Source organism: Tachyglossus aculeatus, chromosome 21, assembly GCF_015852505.1.
Source record: "Tachyglossus aculeatus isolate mTacAcu1 chromosome 21, mTacAcu1.pri, whole genome shotgun sequence".
NCBI classification, from domain to species: Eukaryota; Metazoa; Chordata; class Mammalia; order Monotremata; family Tachyglossidae; genus Tachyglossus; species Tachyglossus aculeatus.
In genome coordinates, this window is record NC_052086.1 from 54454386 (window position 1) to 54472259 (window position 17874).

The 17874-nt window shown below is 59.1% G+C and overlaps 1 protein-coding gene across 1 annotated transcript in view; it reads right to left on the reverse strand.

Annotated features, from left to right (window-relative positions):
* Nucleotides 1–273: 273 nt before the first annotated feature.
* RAI1 (retinoic acid induced 1) overlaps nt 274–17874 on the reverse strand; it is a 212401-nt gene continuing 194800 nt past the window's right edge. Inside the window, 7 exon segments of the mRNA XM_038762790.1 lie at nt 274–3054; nt 6062–6111; nt 9998–10091; nt 13466–13600; nt 13602–14172; nt 14174–14612; nt 14791–17874. The exon segment at nt 14791–17874 is cut by the window's right edge and continues 1733 nt beyond it. Of these exon segments, the coding sequence (XP_038618718.1) occupies nt 3040–3054; nt 6062–6111; nt 9998–10091; nt 13466–13600; nt 13602–14172; nt 14174–14612; nt 14791–17874 (4388 nt within the window). The 3' untranslated portion in view covers nt 274–3039.

Below are 17874 nucleotides of genomic sequence, written 5' to 3' on the forward strand. Positions count from 1 at the left end.
AGATATATCTATATATCCTGTACACACGATCTGTCTTTTGGCCACATGGTTCATGTAGTTGCTGACACACTGGGCTCTCATGGGGAAGTTTTCTTGCACCCTCCCCAGGCTCCAGGTCTCAGTCAGTACACACACATGCTTACATTGCACTATGGAAATGAACAGCTATATATACACACGTGTGTGTGTGTGTGTTGTGTCGTGTGTGCATATATATATATATTTACTATATATATACATATCTCACGTTTATATATAACTATATATCCGTAGAAACGACAACCTCTTTCCATGCGTGACCCATCTTGGCGGAGCCGCCCTCGTTGCTGCTGGGAGTGTTGGACAGTGTGGGTTTAAGCTGACGGGCCACTCGGGGATGGACACACACACACACGCACGCACACGTGCACACCCCCAGAGCCAGCCCCAGGGAGTGGCCGGTCCAGGGAGCCACCAGGCCGGCCGGGTGATAGGCAGGAGAGAGTCAGGGAGGGGGCTACGCAGAATGAGAAGTGTAAGATAAGACAACCCAGGCCACCGGATGGATACCCAGGGGGCCGAGTGAGGGGAGGTGAGGACCGATGCCAAGAATGAAGCCAACTTGGAACCCGATAAACGGACTGGCCTGAAACTGCCTCCTAATTGGGCAGCTGCAGTAGCAGCAGCCGCCGCTGCCGCCTTTGATCTCCCAGTTCGCAGCGGGTGCCGTGGGGCAACTCCGAGATGCCAGCCGGCGAGGTCTCCGGGCCCACCGACATCGCCAGCAATGGATCTGGGTCACAGGCACGGAGCCAGGCCCTGAAGGAGAGGGGGAGGACGACGAAGGAGCAGGGCTTCTTAGAGCAGCTGAGCGATGGAGGCATGAACGAAGCAGGGATAAGGACAAACCAGCACAGTCATATGACGGAGGGCCACGTAGCGCATTCTCATCATCATGGGGTGGGGCGGCAGTTCCAGGTGTGCTGATGAAGGACAATCCAAGGATTGGGAAGTCACCCCGTGGGATGAGCTCAAACCGCCATCAACCACCCCCGGGACAGACTCGGAGAAATGGTTTGGGCCCCCACCCTCGGACGTGACTGCAAATGACCCAGGGTGACCAGATGTCGCACAGTCAAGGGGGCCAATAGGGACCCCCGTGACCTTGCCCAGGTGAACGGCCTCCCAGCGGGGCCGCTGCTCAGCAAGAGAGATGGCAGAATGTTGCTAACCGCTTGCAGTTTACCAGCTTGTCGCTTCTTGTCAGCTCTTTGCTGCTTTCCACTCGAAAGGCCCCAAACCACTACCCTAGCTCTACTGATGGATTGAGAGATGACACCCTCTCCGCTTCCACACCTTCCCCTCCAGGAGACAGATCCCACCTCGCAAAAGTGCATCCTGCCCTGAGGTGGTTCAGATCAGCCCTGCTGCAGCTTGGGTCAAATCACATGAGTAGTCGAGACCGGCAGCGGGAAGCACCCTTTTAGCCTGGAATCAAAGGTACCAAAGCAAGGATTCGACCGGAGGGGATTGGCAGGGATAGTGTCTTCTAACTCATTTGCACTCTCCTAAGCGGTATGGAACTGTTCACACGGTAGGTGTTCAACAAATACCATCGATGGACTGATCAACTTGGAGACTAGAAGTGGCCCAAGGGCTACCCAAGGGACCACGAGGCGAGTCTGGGACGCGAAAGTGAAGGACGAAGTTGATAGCTCACATCTGACCCTGGGGCTCAGCCCTTCCCGATGCCACCCCGGCCCCCTCGCCGTGTCTCGGCGGGACCCACTGCCGTTTCCTGTGGGAAACAGGAGAAGCCCGGCCGAGCAGTCCCTCCCACACAGGCTGGTGAGATTCAGATTTGCTGGTTTGGTGTCAGCCGCCCGGCCGTCAGACAGCTCAGCCCAGGTAGCAGGGTAGTGTGTGAGTGTGTTTTGCTGGGGGGAGCATGGGGGAGGGTTCTCTCATGAATGGGGGCAGGCCAGGGCCTGAGGTCTCTCTTCGCTGCGCAAGGATGCTCTTCTCAACAGATTACTCTGAACTGTGCTGGCAGGGAAGGCCGAAGCAGGTGGGCGGCAGCAGAGCCTAGTGAGGGGAGGGCAGTTGGGCTGTTGCTGAGAGGAGCCGGAGAAGGGTTGGGCTAGACAAGAGCAGGGTGGTGAACTGGGTTCGCCGGGCAGCAGAGGGAAGGTCCGCCCTCCCCTTTTCCCATCCGGCCGAGACTCCGGTAGGACCTGGCTTTATCCCCGGCTTCCTCTCCCATTTTGGATCTACCCCAGAATGCACAGAGACAGACCAAGTTTGGTGGAGGTGGAGGGGGGAGTGACATTCCCTCCAAAACAGCAAGTATTTAGGAGTAAAAGAACCCAAGTGGGGCCCTGGGTTCCAGTCCTGGCAGGCGCGAGGATGTTGGCAGAAGGTAGAGAACAATGAGGCGTTTGTGCTGCCTGGCCTCACCGCCCGGGCCTGGGGAAGACTTGTCCCTGGCACGCACCGCCTCCAGCAACTGGTTCTGCCCCGCAAAGAGGCTCAGTGGGAGGGGGCCGAGCCGCGGGTGCCTCAGTGGACCCGCTTTCCGGGGGCGAGGGCTTGAGGACTCAACGTGACCCCGGGTTGGGAAACGGGCGGCAGCGGTGGAGAGAGCAGGTTCAGAATCCAGTTCCGTCAGGGAGGTTCCAGTTCTCTGGTCAGGGGTTACCCGGGCCTCTGCCCCAGGTGGAGCGAGGGGACAAGTCAGTCGGCTGGGCCCCAAGCCTGGAGTAATACTGAGCCCCATGGGTCAGCTCTGGGTCCCTGGCGGCAAGGGGAGACTCTGGGGCCACCCCGGCTCCTGGCGTTCAGATGAGAGACTCTAACCTGGGTGGGGAGTGGAGGCGGGAGGCACAGGAGAGGGGCGCAGGCTAACAACAAGGGTCCGTTCGTTCCTCTTTGCTTCGGCCATCAGGGTGGTCTTGGCCTCGGCCCTGGTGGGAAGTGGGGGCGGGGTGGAGGGGGTGGAGGGCACAGCGCTCTCGTGGCATCTTCTGGCCAGACGGAGGAGATGAGTCTCCAGTGGGTGGATTACAACGGCGGCCTCTGGAAGAGAAAGCCACAGTGGGGGTGAAACTGGCGGGGGCTCAACACCCCGACGGTGCTCCCGTTCCGGGTTGCCCGACTCACTCGGGAACAACCTCTGGGAGCCCCCAGGCAGAGAAGGGGCTCGGAATGCCATCATATTAGCACAACACGGGAGGCGTTGAAAAGCAGCATGGCCTAGTGGATAAAACACAGTCCTGGAAGTCAGAAGGACCTCGGTTACAGTCCCACCACTTTTCATTCATTCATTCAATCAATCATATTTATTGAGCGCTTACTGTGTGCACAGCATTGTACTAAGCGCTTGGGAAGTACAAGCTGGCAACATATAGAGACGGTCCCTACTCAACAACGGGCTCACAGTCTAGAAGGGGGAGACAGACAACAAAACAAAACATGTGGACAGGTGTCAAGTCGTCAGAATAAGTAGAAATAAAGCTGGATGCACATCATTAGCAAAATAAATAGAATAGTACAGTTGTCGGCTGTGCGACGGTGGGCAAGTCACGTAACTTCTCTGTGCCTCAGTTACCTCACCTGTAAAATGGGGATTAATACTGTGAGCTCCTTGTGGGACATAGACTGTGTCCAACCTGAGTAAATGTGTATTTACCCCAGGGCTTAGTACAATGCCTGGCACATGGTAAGTGCTTAACAGGGAAGCAGCATGGCGTAGTGGATACAGCATAGGCCTGGGTGCCAGAAGGTCGTGGGTTCTAAACCCAGCTCCTCCACTTTTCTTCTGGGTGACCACGGGCAAGTCACTTCACTTCTCCGTGCCTCAGTTTCCTCATCTCTAAAATGGGGGTTGAGACTGTGAGCCCCACATGGGACAGGGACTGTGTCGAACCCAGTGGTCCAGTGGCTACCAATCAATCTGCACATCAGGCAGAAACTCCTCACCCTCGGCTTCAAGGCTGTCCATCACCTCGCCCCCTCCTACCTCACCTCCCTTCTCTCCTTCTCCAGCCCACTCTGCACCCTCCGCTCCTCCGCCGCTAATCTCCTCACCGTGTGTCGTTCTCGCCTGTCCTGCCAACGACCCCCGGCCCACGTCATCCCCCGGGCCTGGGATGCCCTCCCTCTGCCCATCCACCAAGCTAGCTCTCTTCCTCCCTTCAAGGCCCTACTGAGAGGGAATGCCCTGCCTCTGCCCATCCACCAAGCTAGCTCTCTTCCTCCCTTCAAGGCCCTACTGAGAGCTCACCTCCTCCAGGAGGCCTTCCCTGACTGAGCCCCTTCCTTCCTCTCCCCCTCATCCCCCTCTCCATCCCCCCATTTTACCTCCTTCCCTTCCCCACAGCACCTGCTTATATGTACATATGTTTGTACATATTTATTACTCTAGTTATTTATTTTACTTGCACATATCTATTTTATTTTGTTAGTATGTTTGGTTTTGTTCTCTGTCTCCCCCTTTTAGACTGCGAGCCCACTGCTGGGTAGGGACCGTCTCTATATGTTGCCAACATGTACTTCCCAAGCGCTTAGTACAGTGCTCTGCACACAGTAAGCGCTCAATAAATACGATTGATTGATTGAACCCGATTTGTCTGTATCCACCCCAGCACGTAGTACAGTGCTTGACACACCGTAAACGCTTAACAAATACCAGAATTATTATCAAATACCGTTTAAACCAAACTGGGGGGGGGGGGGGGGGTCCTCACCCTGCTCCTGGGGCTCGCTCCCACTAGGGGGCAGTAGCGTTTGCTTTTGGGAAGACCTGGAATTCCCATTCCCATTCCCAATCCCCATGGCCCCCAACCCAAACCCCCCTTAGGATCATTTCTGCCCCCATCCTGCAAACCCCAGGGCCCAGCCCCATCTCCATCTGCACCCCTCCTCTCTGCACAGGAGCTATTTCCCTCTGATCCTTAGTGCCTGGCCCCCCGGGCCTCCCCTGGCCACCCTGGGCCGCTAGGCCCAGCCAGGACAGGGACCAGAGTCCTTGCCCCACGCATAAGCCCCCACTGCCTCTTGCCTTCTGAGCTCAGTGCTGCCTGGTCTCTTTCCGCTTCCTTCCTCCCCCTCGATTTGCCTGATTTATAAGGAGATGCTTATGACCAGCGTGTGCCAACCTGCCCCGTCTCCCACTGATTAATTGCGAATAATAAGGCGTGCGCACCGGCGAGATGGGGAGAGACAGCTCTAAGCACTGATTAAATTAACCAGCATCCGGGTGCCGGTCAGCATTAGGAAACCTTGGGCTGCCAAGGTGGGAGACAAAGCCCCTTTGTAATAGGCTTGGTGCTCTTCGACCAAGGCTGGGGAGCGGGGGTGCTCATCACCTCCCCATCCCCTTTTCTTCCTCCCATCTTCTTCTCTCACCCTGCTCCCTGCCTCCCAACATGTGAAAGGAGACAGACAGCCAGAGACCACTGGACTGGCGAAGGATTCAGGAACTGGAGGCAGGAGCTAAAAATAAGCAGCCCTGGGAGCGAATGGGGGATTCAAGCAGAACTTTTTTTCTCTCTCTCTCCTGAAGGGTAATAAGCATACAGGATGACTCGCCAGAGGTGGAGGCTACTGAGGCAGAGAGTAGAAATAGGGAGAACGTGATGCATTTCTGAAGCAGGAGAGAGATGTGGTGGGGAAGGAAGAAGGTGAATCTAAGGTCAGGCAAGGCAAGTTCAGCCCCAGGAGGAAGCCAGGCTCCCGGCTGCCTGATGGGATTAGGGTGGGGGACACCTGAATCTCCCAGACTCCTCTGAGGCTACGTGACCCTAGCACAGGAGGGTTGAAGTGGCAGCAGGTGTGTGCTTCCCTCTGGCTGCCCGGCCCCATGGGACGGTAATAGAACCCAGGCGGGTTCAGTCAAGGCCTCTGGAGCTCGAAGAAATACTTCCGATGCACCCATCAGGGCCTGGCCAGGAAAGCTGTCGGGACTCTGGGGCCAGGGATCCAAGACAAAGTTGGGAGCGGCCGGGGAAGCAGGAGAGAGAGCATGACTTCTGGGCCCCAAGGGAGCAAACTAAAGGGAGGAGATGGAGGGCATTTCACATACCTTATGTTTAGGACATTTCAATGAAAAGTTCTCTTCTACTAATACGCAACCTAGGAGCAAAGAGACAAGTCCACTGTTAGAACCAGAGGAAGCGGGGAGGGGGACTCTCAGAGTCCACTGACCCCGTTTTCACCCCCTACATTCTCCGCCAGCCACTTCTTGGTTGGGGGTTGGGGGTTTGGGGCGGGGGGGAGGGCGGGGCAGTATAGAGGAGACTTCGTCTGCGGATAGAACCCTGAAGTCACCTTTCTTACACCAGGTAGGTAAAGGGAGGGGGCAGACAGCCTGCAAGGACCAGGCTGCCTCCCAGAAAGTGCCATAGCAGAGACCCAGGAGAGATCCCGCAGTAAATCCATTCCATCGCCTCCACTTTGGGTCTGGTTCTGGGGACCCTGGTCCCAACTTGGGCTGAAGGAGGGACAAATCGGATCTTCCCCCCTCTCCGCCCTCTCTTCCCCCGGCTCTGGCATCTCTCAGTTGAGCGATCTGGGGACTGCTTTCCCATGTCTTACAGCTCACGGGATGGGAACCCGAGACCGGGAACCAAACGCAAGCCTCCCTTGTGCCGGCGCGGAGCACTAACCACCGGGGAACCAGGCAGGCCATCTGCTTCCAGTCTGTGTGTGAGGCCCAGGCTCACGGAAGTGAGAGACTCAGAGCTCTCCTATGTTGTTAGAACATTCTCCCCCACCCTGCTGCACTGCAGTTTCCCCCTCCCTCTGGCTCTGCCGGCCTGGAGCCCTGGCACCACGCATCTTGTGATCTCTCTCCTGCCAAGATGGCCAGTTACACTTCAAACAGAAAGGGGGCTTTTCAGGGGGATTCATTCACTGAGGATGGAGGGGAGAGCCGCTGAGCAAGCCCCCTGGACCCGGGGGTTCAAACATTGCTCCCGGGAGGAATGCTCAGCTGTCCACCCTGTGGGGTTCGGGCTTCCCTATTGGCAGCCACTGCCCCTGCCCCAGCTGATGCTTCCTTAACCCGAGGAGTGAAGGGTGGTCTTCCTGCTCCAGGCTTCCGCTGCTTGAGAAAGAGCTGCAGCTCTACCGGCCCCCTCCTCTCATGGGGGCAGTTGCAAATGGATACTGGAGGGTTGACAGTATGGGAACACGAACTCTGGGAGAAGTGAGAGCTGGGAGCGTAGTGGGACTCCCTGGTGACAGGACAAGGAGAAAGTCTAAGAGAAGGAAAGGCAGAAACAGACGGGAAAACACCAAGGTTTCCTTCTTCTCTTTCCCTTGCTCTGGGGAGGCTGTTTTCTTGCCAGAGATGATTTCTCTTTTCTGCACCATTCCCATCCAGTTTGTGAGGTCGGGGCTGGCCCTGGACCCCCAGGCAAGTGATGTGATTGCAAAAGATTCCCTGGAGGTGTGGGGATGGGGGAGGGGAGGGTGAAGGCACCCCTCTCTTGAGTCCCTCTGACCTTGTGCCCTCACTTTCCCTGGGAAATCCCTATCTTCTTTCCCATTCCAACACACTCGAAGAGGGAAAGTATATCTTTCCCGTGTTTTTTTGCTGTATTCACTCTACAGCAATCAGCTCCCCCAATGCAACAAACAGTGCGCGCACACACACACACACACACACACACACACAATCACACAGAGAGAGGGAGAGACGGAGAAATGCCTAAGTTGAGTTTCTCCTAGTCACAGTCTCTCACCCACTTTGCACATTCTTCAGGTTTCATATTTCACCATCTAACCAGTAATCCAAACCACCGCCTCCGTGCAATGAGCTACCATTAACTCAGAGAACCTGACTGTGGTGGGGAAAACCTTAACGTGGCATTCCCAAGGAATTCTTCCTTTAATATCCCCAGCTTTTAAAGAGGGAAAAACCAAAGAAAATACCCCTGGCTCCGGCACCTAACGTTCCTTGTTGGGTTTATGGAGATCCAAATGCCTAGAATGTTCCAGGCTGAGCTGTAACTAATATCCCTGCCTTCAGAACATATGCCTGAAATAGGATGTTGAAATTGCTCAGGGTTTGAGGTTGTTTTTTTAAACTTTCCTTCAGACTTAAGGAAGTGATGAAGACTTCATCTTAGAGGACTACCATCCCACAAAGCTCAATGTTTCAACATTGGGCTGCCTTGCTGGTCCACACAAACCAAAATCCCCGTGGGGGAGAGGAAGAGGGATACTTTTCTCTGCAACCAGCCAAATCAACTTCACGGACTGCTCTCAAACTTTAAACGACACCTCGGGATGGCAACTCTCTAACTCCTCCACAGACCCACATCCTTGGAGACATGGGTAAGTGCAAGAAATTGCCAGAGAAAGGGCTTCTGCCACTGCACTTTAATCTTCAGGGAGTAATGAGGAGAAGCAGCATGGCCTAGTGGATAGAGCACGTCCCTGGGCCTCAGAAGGACCTGAGTTCTAATCTCCCCTCCACCACTTGTCCGCTGTGTGACCCTGAGCAAGTCACTTAACTTCTCCGAGCCTCAGTTACCTCATCTAAAAAAATAAGGATTAAGATTGTGAGTGCCACATGGGACGTGGACTGTATCCAACCTGATTAGCTTGTATCCACCCCAGCACTTAGTATAGTGCCTGGCATGTAGTAAGTAAGCACTTAACAAATGCCATTTTTTTTTAAAAAAAGAGTAAACACTCAGGGCTCTGATCCTGAAGATGAGATCCAAGATAGCAGACTTGGCACCACATTCAACCTATTGACTGTTTCCTTTGTGCAATCCCCGGAGAAGCTGGCTTTGGGACTAATTGTGAAATGGTCTTTAAGAATCAAGAGGATTTTTTTAAAAAAATTAGCCTTATTATACAGCCCGTTCTGCTGGCCTGAGGCAAGAGGAGCACTCTGTAGTTGAAAAAAAAAAGTTTGCGGCAGGCTGATGACTCCCCAGGGAATACGAACCTCTTTTGGTTTCTGAATGCAGAATGCTGGGTGCCAGGCCCTTGCTGAGCATTTGGGGAAGCCTCCGGCTCAGGCTGGGCAGAGAAGACGAGCTCCGGTCTTCGGTGCACACAGCTTTCTGTGGTGATTATTTGTTTTAATTAGTTAGAAAGAAGCTACCTGCCTCATTGGGCCCTCTCTTATTCCAAAAGAAGTATTTTTTGGCATTCTTGGATGGTGACTATTAAGCTTTGGGCTTCCCCAGGGAGCTCTGAGGGGAGGCTGATGCCCACAGCAGCTTCCTGGCCAAGGGGAGGCATTCGGGAAGCTTTTGAACCTGCCAACTCAGAGCCCTGGGTTTGTGGGTGGCTTCTCAGAGGGAATGGACTTGGGTCCCATCTTGATCCCTAGGGAAGGGGTTTTCTGCTCACCCCTGGCACTATCGGGCTCTGGGAGATGAAGGACCTGAGGGTTGGAAGCTCTTGGGAAACCCTGCCACCATCTGGGTCTGGGGGATGAAGGAAGGTCATGAGGGCTGGAAGTTCTCGGGGTACCCCACCATTGGTTGGCTCTGGGAGGTGAAGGGGCTGAGGGCTGGAAGTTCACAGGGAACGTCGGGGTCTGGGAGATGAAGGGCCAGGGGCTAGAAGCTCTTGGGGAATTGCTGGATGGGCTGTGGTGATCCCAGGTGCCCTGGGTAAGGTGGAGCTTGTGTAAAGCCAGAAGTTTGTTGTGGGAAGAAGAAGGGGAAAGGGCAAGGGCGAGCCAGATTCTGGAGGTAAGGAAAAGAAACCAGTGGGAAAACTGAGGTGCCAAGAAGGGAACCTGGTTTGTAAAATGGAGTCAGTTGCTTCAAGGAATCCTTGCAGAAAACGTGCCAGGAGCACCAGCGTCCAACCACCTAACCCACTGCCCATTTCATCCTTCTGACCCCTCTGCCCAATCTGCAGAGGAGCAACATACATATCAGAGATGGAGTAGGAGAGGAGGAGAAGAATCATATAATGGGTCCTAGCTGCGTCAAGCCTTCTTCCCTGGGAGAATCGGCCCCACCCCTCCGTCATGGTCAACTCTTACCTGTGTCAACAGCGCATGCGTAATGGTAGGTTTGGGCACATCCTTTATGGCAGCAGCTCACGGTGGCTCCTGTTTGCTGGCAGCTGGAACATCTCTTTAAGCCCACAAAATGGAGGGAGAAAGACAGAAGGCATTCGGTCAGACTCAGGAATCGGAGGAAGAGAATTTTCTGGCCTCAAGGAAGTGCGGGATTGGGACAAAGTACCTCACGGGGGGACTGACCCAAATACTCTGCTGGGGTTAACAGGAGGACATCGCCAATAAACTCACTAGTTTCCTCAGCCGCCGGCTGCCCTAATTTTTCCTGTTTCTCCAAACCAGGCTCTGCTCTCCAGGTGAGTGGCAGCCCTGGGAGGTGGGGGCGGGGGTGAGGGTCCCCTTATGCTCCTAACCGCCCGGCCTGGATTTGCTCTTACGTTATTCTTAGGCAAGAGACCTTCTTCTCCTCGGGGCTCCCAATCTCCTCTGGGCCTCTGGGGCTCACCACCATCCAACAACTGCAGAGAGCTCATCAGACCCCTGGGAAGGAAATAATCCTTAACCCCTTTTCTCCCCACAGGGCAGAATGGTGCAATGCAGCCATGCAGATTCTCAAGTCCCAAGACCTTGGGCACAAACAGAAGTCAAAATTAACTCATCTGTTTGCCTTGTGAATGGATGGACCTCCCTGAAGGACCCCCGGTGCTGGACTGCGGAGGAATAGCCCACGCTGGTGCCGAGATACTGTGAGAGAGCAGGGTGGGGAGGGCTGATCCCAGCCCAGCAGGTACTAGGTCGTTTTCTCGCCGCATCTGGCGGGCCTGGACCTCGGGTCTACAAGCCCGGGATGGCCCAACTGTGGTTCTTCTTCGGATGCTCGGCAGCTTCTCGGCAGGTGCTCCATTGTTGAATTTTTCTCTGTTGCCCCGGTGGGGGTGGCATCAGGCCATAGTGGACCACTGCTCTCTGGCCCTCTCAATGGTAGCAGCAGCGCCCCAGCACAGGTGGGCCCAAAAGGGGTGCATCATGCCCTCCCCAACTGCAGCTGTCCTCAGCCCCTCCTAGCCATCCCCCCGTGTCCCAGGAACACCCGCTCTCTGCCACTCGCCTCCTACCACCTCCCGCGGAAAGCCGGCTGGACGTGCCAGCTGCTGCAGCTCTCGGCCATGTTATGCTTATGATTTGCGGCTCTTCGGATCATGACGCTTGGCCCCCTCTGGTCTAGGGCAGGAAGTCATCGCTCTTCTCTCCCTAACCCCGAGTGAGGTCTGGAACACAGCCTGGTTCACTGGGGAGGGATAGTGAGGGTCGCGATGGGAAGAGATTGGTGAGCTCTCCCCGGCAACTTCCCCCAGCACTGCCACCAAGGCAGAGCTTCTGGAGTGATGAATCCCTGACCCCTGCTTGGTGGAATCCAGTCTCCTGGACTTTCTGACCCAAGCTGTAGGTAGGATGGCACCTTGGGCAGCAGCACAGGTTCATACAAGTTTGGGTTTTGGAGAGGGAGAAGCCAAGCTCCTATAGGTCCATCCCAAATCTCTCCAACAGAGCAAGGAGGATGGGAAACCACAGTTTAGCACCCTGAGACGTAGGTAGTGAAATGGTAACAGACAGCGGAGAGAAACCCGATCGAGGGCTTCTTGCCGCTCCGCCAACCTGCAAGCTGCCAACGTTTCCTGTGGCAAAGCATGGGCCAGGTCCTGTGAAGCTTGCCCAGGAGATGACTGGGCTTTGTTGCAGTTCAGGTTGTTTGGTTCGTGCCCAAGCTGCTCAGGTGATAGACACTTGTTCAGCATCAAGAAGACATGCTCAGCAGGTGAGAGGGTCCGGTCCACAGGCAGCGCACACCTGCTTTTCTGGTTTTCTGGGGCCTCTTTTTGGACCGCCTGCTCCTCAGCAGAACCTGAGGTTGGATCTTTCTTTTGGGGTGAGGGGAGAAGGTTGGAGAGGTGCTGAAGAAAGGAAACACCCCTGCCGTAGCTAGCGTATGGCTCTCACCCCAATTCAGGAGGCAGAACAGGGCATGGGCCTGCATCTAAGAGGTGGCAACAGCCTCTACCCTAAGCTGGCTAGATCCCCAAACCTTAATTGTCTGGGATGAAAAGAACTGGGGAGGGTGAAAACAGAGAGCGACCAAGGGTATGGAGAAAGGAAAAGGCATGAATGAAGAAGCAAGGAACCTGGTGGTGATGAGAAGAGGGAGGAGGAAAAAGCCAGGTAAGAAAGAGTTCCTTTTGCTGTGCCTTCTGTTTTCCTCTTTGATTGCTCTTGTAACTCCAGGCAGCCATCCGTTGTCCTGTCCTCCCACTGTGAGAAAGGGCGGGCACCTTTCTTGCTGTATCTGGCCTGCCAATGCATGAATGAGGAATGCCACGCTTGGTTAAATCCCATGCACGCACACACGCATGCTGCTCCTCGTAAGGTGCCGGGAGGCCTGGGCTGTGGGTGAGAAGAGTAAGGGTGGAGTCCCAGGGGTTGGGAGATGTGGAGAGGGTAGCACCAAATAAATCAAAGCCTAGGGAGGCTCAAGAGGCACTCATTCCCCTTGGTTCCCCCCGAAGGTCAATATTAGCTCTCTGGGCTGGTCTGAACCATGTTAATCCACCCTATGACCCAGCTTGACCCGCTCTGTTTTCAGAAGTTAGGAAATCGAGGCCCCGGGAGGCAGGCAAACACCTTGCCACGTGACACCTGGGGAGAGGCGAAGCCAGTTCTGGACCCCGACATCACGACTGACCAACCGACGGCTCGGAGTTGGGGGGAGCCGGGCAACTCTGCTTTGAACCTGCAGCTCGGGCAGGAAGTTGCGGGAACAACAAGGAAAGCGGGGAAAGAAATGTAAGTTTTCTGGGATTCCCCAGGGAGCGACGGGCTGCTCCCGGTGATGTGAAGGACTTGGGAGGGCCCCGAGAGGCTCTCATGGTCCCGGACTAAGAAGGAAGGTGCATCCAGAAGCGGCAACTCAGAACTGCCCTGGGGAGGGATCCTGAATGCTGGGGTGCAGGGGCTGAAGGAGGAGGGTTAGCTTGCCTTTCACTGGGACAGGAAGGAGCTCTCCTTCATCCAACCCTGAAATGTCAAGACTTAAGAGGCTCCCGTTTCGATTTTCTTCAGATGAGATCGTCTCCATCAGAGCTTCCGACGCCGGGTCCAGCCCAAGATTGGCCCTTCATTGGGGAATCCAAGGGAGGAGGACACAGTGCCAACGTGGAACCGGGATCTGTGCCTCCCCAAAGCCCATCGTGTCCCCACCCCAGACCCCCGCCAAGATGGATTTGGCATGTCCTTCTCCCCACTGAACCAGGGAGAAAAGGGAGACTCTGAGCTTGCTTAAACGGCTTGCCCAGCTCCAAGGAAGGAGGACAGAGCGAGCTTCACCCCGCACTGGGGTCCCAGCCCAGAAGCCCAAGCACGCAAGGCCCCTTGCGTGCCCCGGGTGGAGAAAATCCCCACCCTCCAACTCGACCCCATCCAGGAGCGGGCTCTTACCACGTCGGCCGCCATCTTGATGGCCTCCTGCAGCCCGAACAGCTTTCCCGCCACCAGGTAAACCCCAGCGGTCCATATGGCGCAGGCCTCGTGGACCCAGTGCTCCTGGGTCTCCCCAGCCGGCTCGGGCGGGGGGGGCCTCGTCCTTGCTGCACTCGTGCTTCCGGGGTCGGTCCGCCGGGGTAGGGGCGGCTGGGGCCGGGGCCTCCTCCCCTTCCGTTGTCCGCTCATCGCAGCAGTAGCAGCTCTGGGGCTTCCTGAACATGCCCCTGGAGCTGGAACGGAGGGCGCTCTGCTTGGCCGAGTCGGCGGCGGCGGCGGCGGCCCCGTCCGGCCTCGGGGGCTTGGCGCCGGGGCAGGGGCTCTCCGCCGCCCTGAGCGTTCTCTCCGCCGGTGGGGGCGGCGGGGGCGTCTCCTCCCGGGGCCCCTCCGGCAGCCTGGCCTTCTCCTTGAGGCGTGACTTCTTCTGGGGCAGGCAGTCCTCGGGGTAGTAGGGCCCGCAGAGATCGCCCAGGTCCTTGAAGTTGGCCGGGTTCCGGCAGAGACAGCAGACCAGACAGGCCGCGCTGAGGTTCTTGGCGATCACGGGGCCCAGGCGCATGGTGGACGAGAGGGGCAGCTGCAGGGAGGCGCCGGCGGGGAGCGCGGCCGGGCCCGAGGACGAGGCCGCGGGCGAGGCGGCCGAGGACGAGGAGGACGAGGACGAGGGAGGGGGGCTTCTCCCGCCGGGGCTGGGCCTTGGGCTCCTCTCCGGGGGAGTTGACCACGGTGCAGGTGGCCCCGAACTGGCCCTTCTTCTCCACGCGCACGAACGGGGAGAAGGGCGGGGCCCGGCTGTCGGCCCGCAGCCTCTTGCAGGCGACGTATTTGAGGCGGATCTCAGGCTCCGCGGGGTCGAGCGGCGGGGCCTGCTGCTGCTGCTGCTGGGGCCGCCGCCGCCGCCGCTTCGCCCGGCTCTTGCACCGGGAAGCCACGTTCTTGGCCTTGCTGCGCGAGAGCCGCTTCCGCTGCCTCTTGGAGTAGCCGTTGTAGCTGGCCGCGTGGGTCACCGGCTGCTTCTGCCCCCGGGTCTGGGGCGGCGAGGGTCTCCCCTCTGGGGGCTCGGAGGCCAGGCCTTTGTCCTCACTCTTTGGTTTCTTCCCCCCACCTCCTCCCCCCCCTCCCCCTCCCCCCCCTCCCCCCAGCCCTCCTCCTCCTCCCCCTGCCCCCCCTGCTCCTCCGGCTCCTCCGGCGGCGGCTCCCCCACCTCCCCCTCCTCCTCCCCCGCCCCCCCCCTCCCCCCCCACCGGCTCCCTCTGCTCCTCCGCCCCCCTCCCCATCCTCGCCACTGGCCAGCCCGCTCCCTGCGGCCGCCGCTGCCGCCGCCGCCGCCGCCGCCCTCTCCCTGGAAGCCAGGAGCAGGGTGGGAGCCAGATGAGTTCGCTTCTCCGGCGGGTTCTTGGCCAGGCTCAGGGCTGCAGCTTTCCCTTTCCGGCTCCTCTTCTTGGGCACCGGGCCGAGGCTCTTAGCAGCCATGCTGCCGTGCTGCAGCGTCTCGGGAGATGAATAGGCCTCACCCTTGAAACAGTCAGAGGACAGTTTCTTACTGTTCATTAGTTTGCCTTTTAAGGCTCTGTTGTTGGAATTTCTGCATAATTGCTCCGCTCCTGCAGCGGCAGGAGCCTTTTGTGCCCTGCCCGGGTTTGACGGCCTCGCTTCCCCCACCGCGGCCGGGGTCACGCTGGCATTCTTGAGGGCCCTCTCCTTGTCGGGGAGGGACGATGGGCTCAGAGGATCACCGTGTGTCGGAGTGGCGGCGGCGGCGGCGGCAGCGGCGGCAGCGGCAGTGGCCGCAGCGGCGGCGGCGGCAGCGGCGGCGGCCGCGGCCGTCTTGCAAGCAAACTTCTTCAGGCTGGGGGAGGTGATCTTCTGCACGATGGCCTCCAGTTTCAGGCCGCGGCCTTTCCGCGGAGGCAAGACCTTGGTCTTCATGGCCCCCGGGAAGGCGGCCCGGGAGGTGATCTTGATGCACACGTCCGGGGTCTCGGGCGGAGGGGGCTTCGGGCCGGCCTCTCCGGCGCCCTTGGCGGGCTTCGCCTTCTTCGGGGAGGAGATCCGCTTGAAGAGGCTAGGCGAGGCCTCGGCCTTGTCCTCTTTGAGGCCACCGCCGCTGCGCAGGATCAGATTCCTCTTCTTGGTAGGGACGGGGGACAGGAAGCTGGATTTCCTCTTCAGGGAGTGGAGGGGCCGGTCGGGTAGCTTGGCCCCGACTCCGGCCCCGGGCTTGGGGAGCTTCTCCCTCCGGCTTCCTCTCCCTTCCTTCGGGGCGGCCCCGCCGGCCCCTTGGAAGGCCGGGGGCAGGTGGTTGTTGGAGATGAGTTTCTTGGGGGGTCTGCAGTTCTTGGCCCTCCTCCCCTCCGTGGACCGCCTCCGCTTGGGGCGGAACAGCTCCTGGGCCTTGGTCCGGGACCGGAGGATCATGGATCCCTGGTCCTTCCCGGAGACGTCGGCGGACTCGGTGTCGCTGGCCCTCGGCCCCAGTGGACCACCTTCCGGGGCCGGGCTGGGCACCGGTAGCGGGCTGGCGGGCTCGCTGCCGGCGTTCGGCCCCGCCCTGGGGGGCGGCTTGCCCGCACGCCTCCCTGTCTTGAGGGCGGCCCTGGGTTTGCCGCCGGGCCTGTCTCCCGGAGCGGACGGGGGAGGCGGGCCCGGGGTGGATGGGGCGGGGGCCCGGGGCTCGTTCAGGGCACTGAAGGAGCGGGTGCACATCCTGGGCTGGCCCTCGGCCGGCCCCCTGCCGAGAGGGCCCAACCTCCCTGGAACAGTCGGTTCTTCCCCGGGGCCTCGGGAGGGCCCGGGGCCCGGCTCAGGTGGTTGGGGGTCCTTGGGCAGCGGGGCCGGGGCCCTGCCGCCCAACTCCTCCCCCTCTACCCAGCCCCGCTGCCCTCTCCGGCCACGTACGCCCTTCCCTCGGGGTCCGGGCTCCTTTCTGACAGAAGCGTTTGCGGGTGCCAGGGGGCTGTTGGGCGCCTCCGGCCAAGCGGCCTCGAGGGCTGGGGTCCCCCGGGCGGTCGTACTGCTCTTGGATCCCTCCTCATCTCCGGGCTCCATGTGGGGCAGGGATGACTCGAACCAGCTCTTCACCTTGGATTCCGGGCCCACCGCCGGGCCGAGGAGGATGACGGAGTCTCCGGACAGGCGGCAGGGGGAGACCCAGTCGGCCTTCGAAACCAGGGGTTCCTCGGGCTCCTCCTCCTTGGGGCAGAGCGGGGGCGCCTCGGGGACGGGGGACGGATCCTGGACCGTGGCCCTCGGCTCGGGCCCGGCTAACAATTCGCAAAGGGAAGAGTACTCCTCGGCCTCCAGGTCCTTCCGGTCTGCGGAGGGGAGCAAGGAAAGGTCACCAAAGTCACCGGCCGAGCAGCAGTGCCGGCTGTCCTCCAGCCACTGGTCCTCCACTTTGCTGGCTCCCGGGCACCTCAGCCTGTTTTCCCCCTGCTGCGCCTGCCGCTCCTCCTCCTCCTCCTTCTCCTCCTTCGCCTCTCTGACCTCTTCCTGCTTGAAGCCTCCTGCTCGCCCCTTGTCGGCCGGCGGCCCTCCCTCCTGGAAGCCCATGCAAGCGGGGCCGTTTTTCTTCTCCTGGCAGGAACCCTCGGGGGGCTTGCCGCGGCCTAGTCCCTTGGGCAGGTCCGGGGGTTGCAGGCCCCACCTGGGGCAGGCTTCTCCCAGATTCTCTTCCGGCCAGGCAAAAGGGTCGGCGGGGTCTCCGGAGCCGGCCGAACCGGCGGCGGGATCAGGGAAACAGTCGAACGCGGCGGTCTCGGAACTAGCCGGAGCGGCCGGGAGGCTCGACTCGGTATCGTACGGGAGGGGAGGCCCGGCCGCCTTCTTGGATTCGGGCACGGTGAATTCAGCCGTGGGGTCCTCGAACAACTGCTGGCCGAAGTCCTTGGCTCTGCGGCCGTCGTCCATCCGGAGGGGCTCCGGGAGGGCCGTGGGGCCCCCGGGCCCGGACCAGGTGTCCTTAGTCAGGGGATCCAGGCACGAGCTGTGGTTTTCCAGCGGGAAGGAGGATTTGCCGGTGTCCTTGGTCAAGAGGGGCGAACCAGCCCAGCCCTTCTGGGCTTTCTCGCTGATGGCCTCCTGCAGGACGATGATCTCTGAGGCCAGTTCCTCCTGAGACAGGGCGCTGAGCAGCAGGCGGGGGCACTCCCGCTCTCCGGTGACGAACTTGGCGAAGGTGTCCAGGGGGAGGCTGCCGTGGAGGCTCTGGAAGGAGTCGTCGGACTTGGTGGACATGTCGTCCGGGGAGGTGACGGAGCAGGTGGAGACGGACTCGGGCTTGGCCTTGGAGCCACTGTTGACCCTGGCTGGGCTGCCGCGCGTCTGGCCGCAATAGAGGAAGCTCCTCTCCAGCTGCTCCTCGGAGC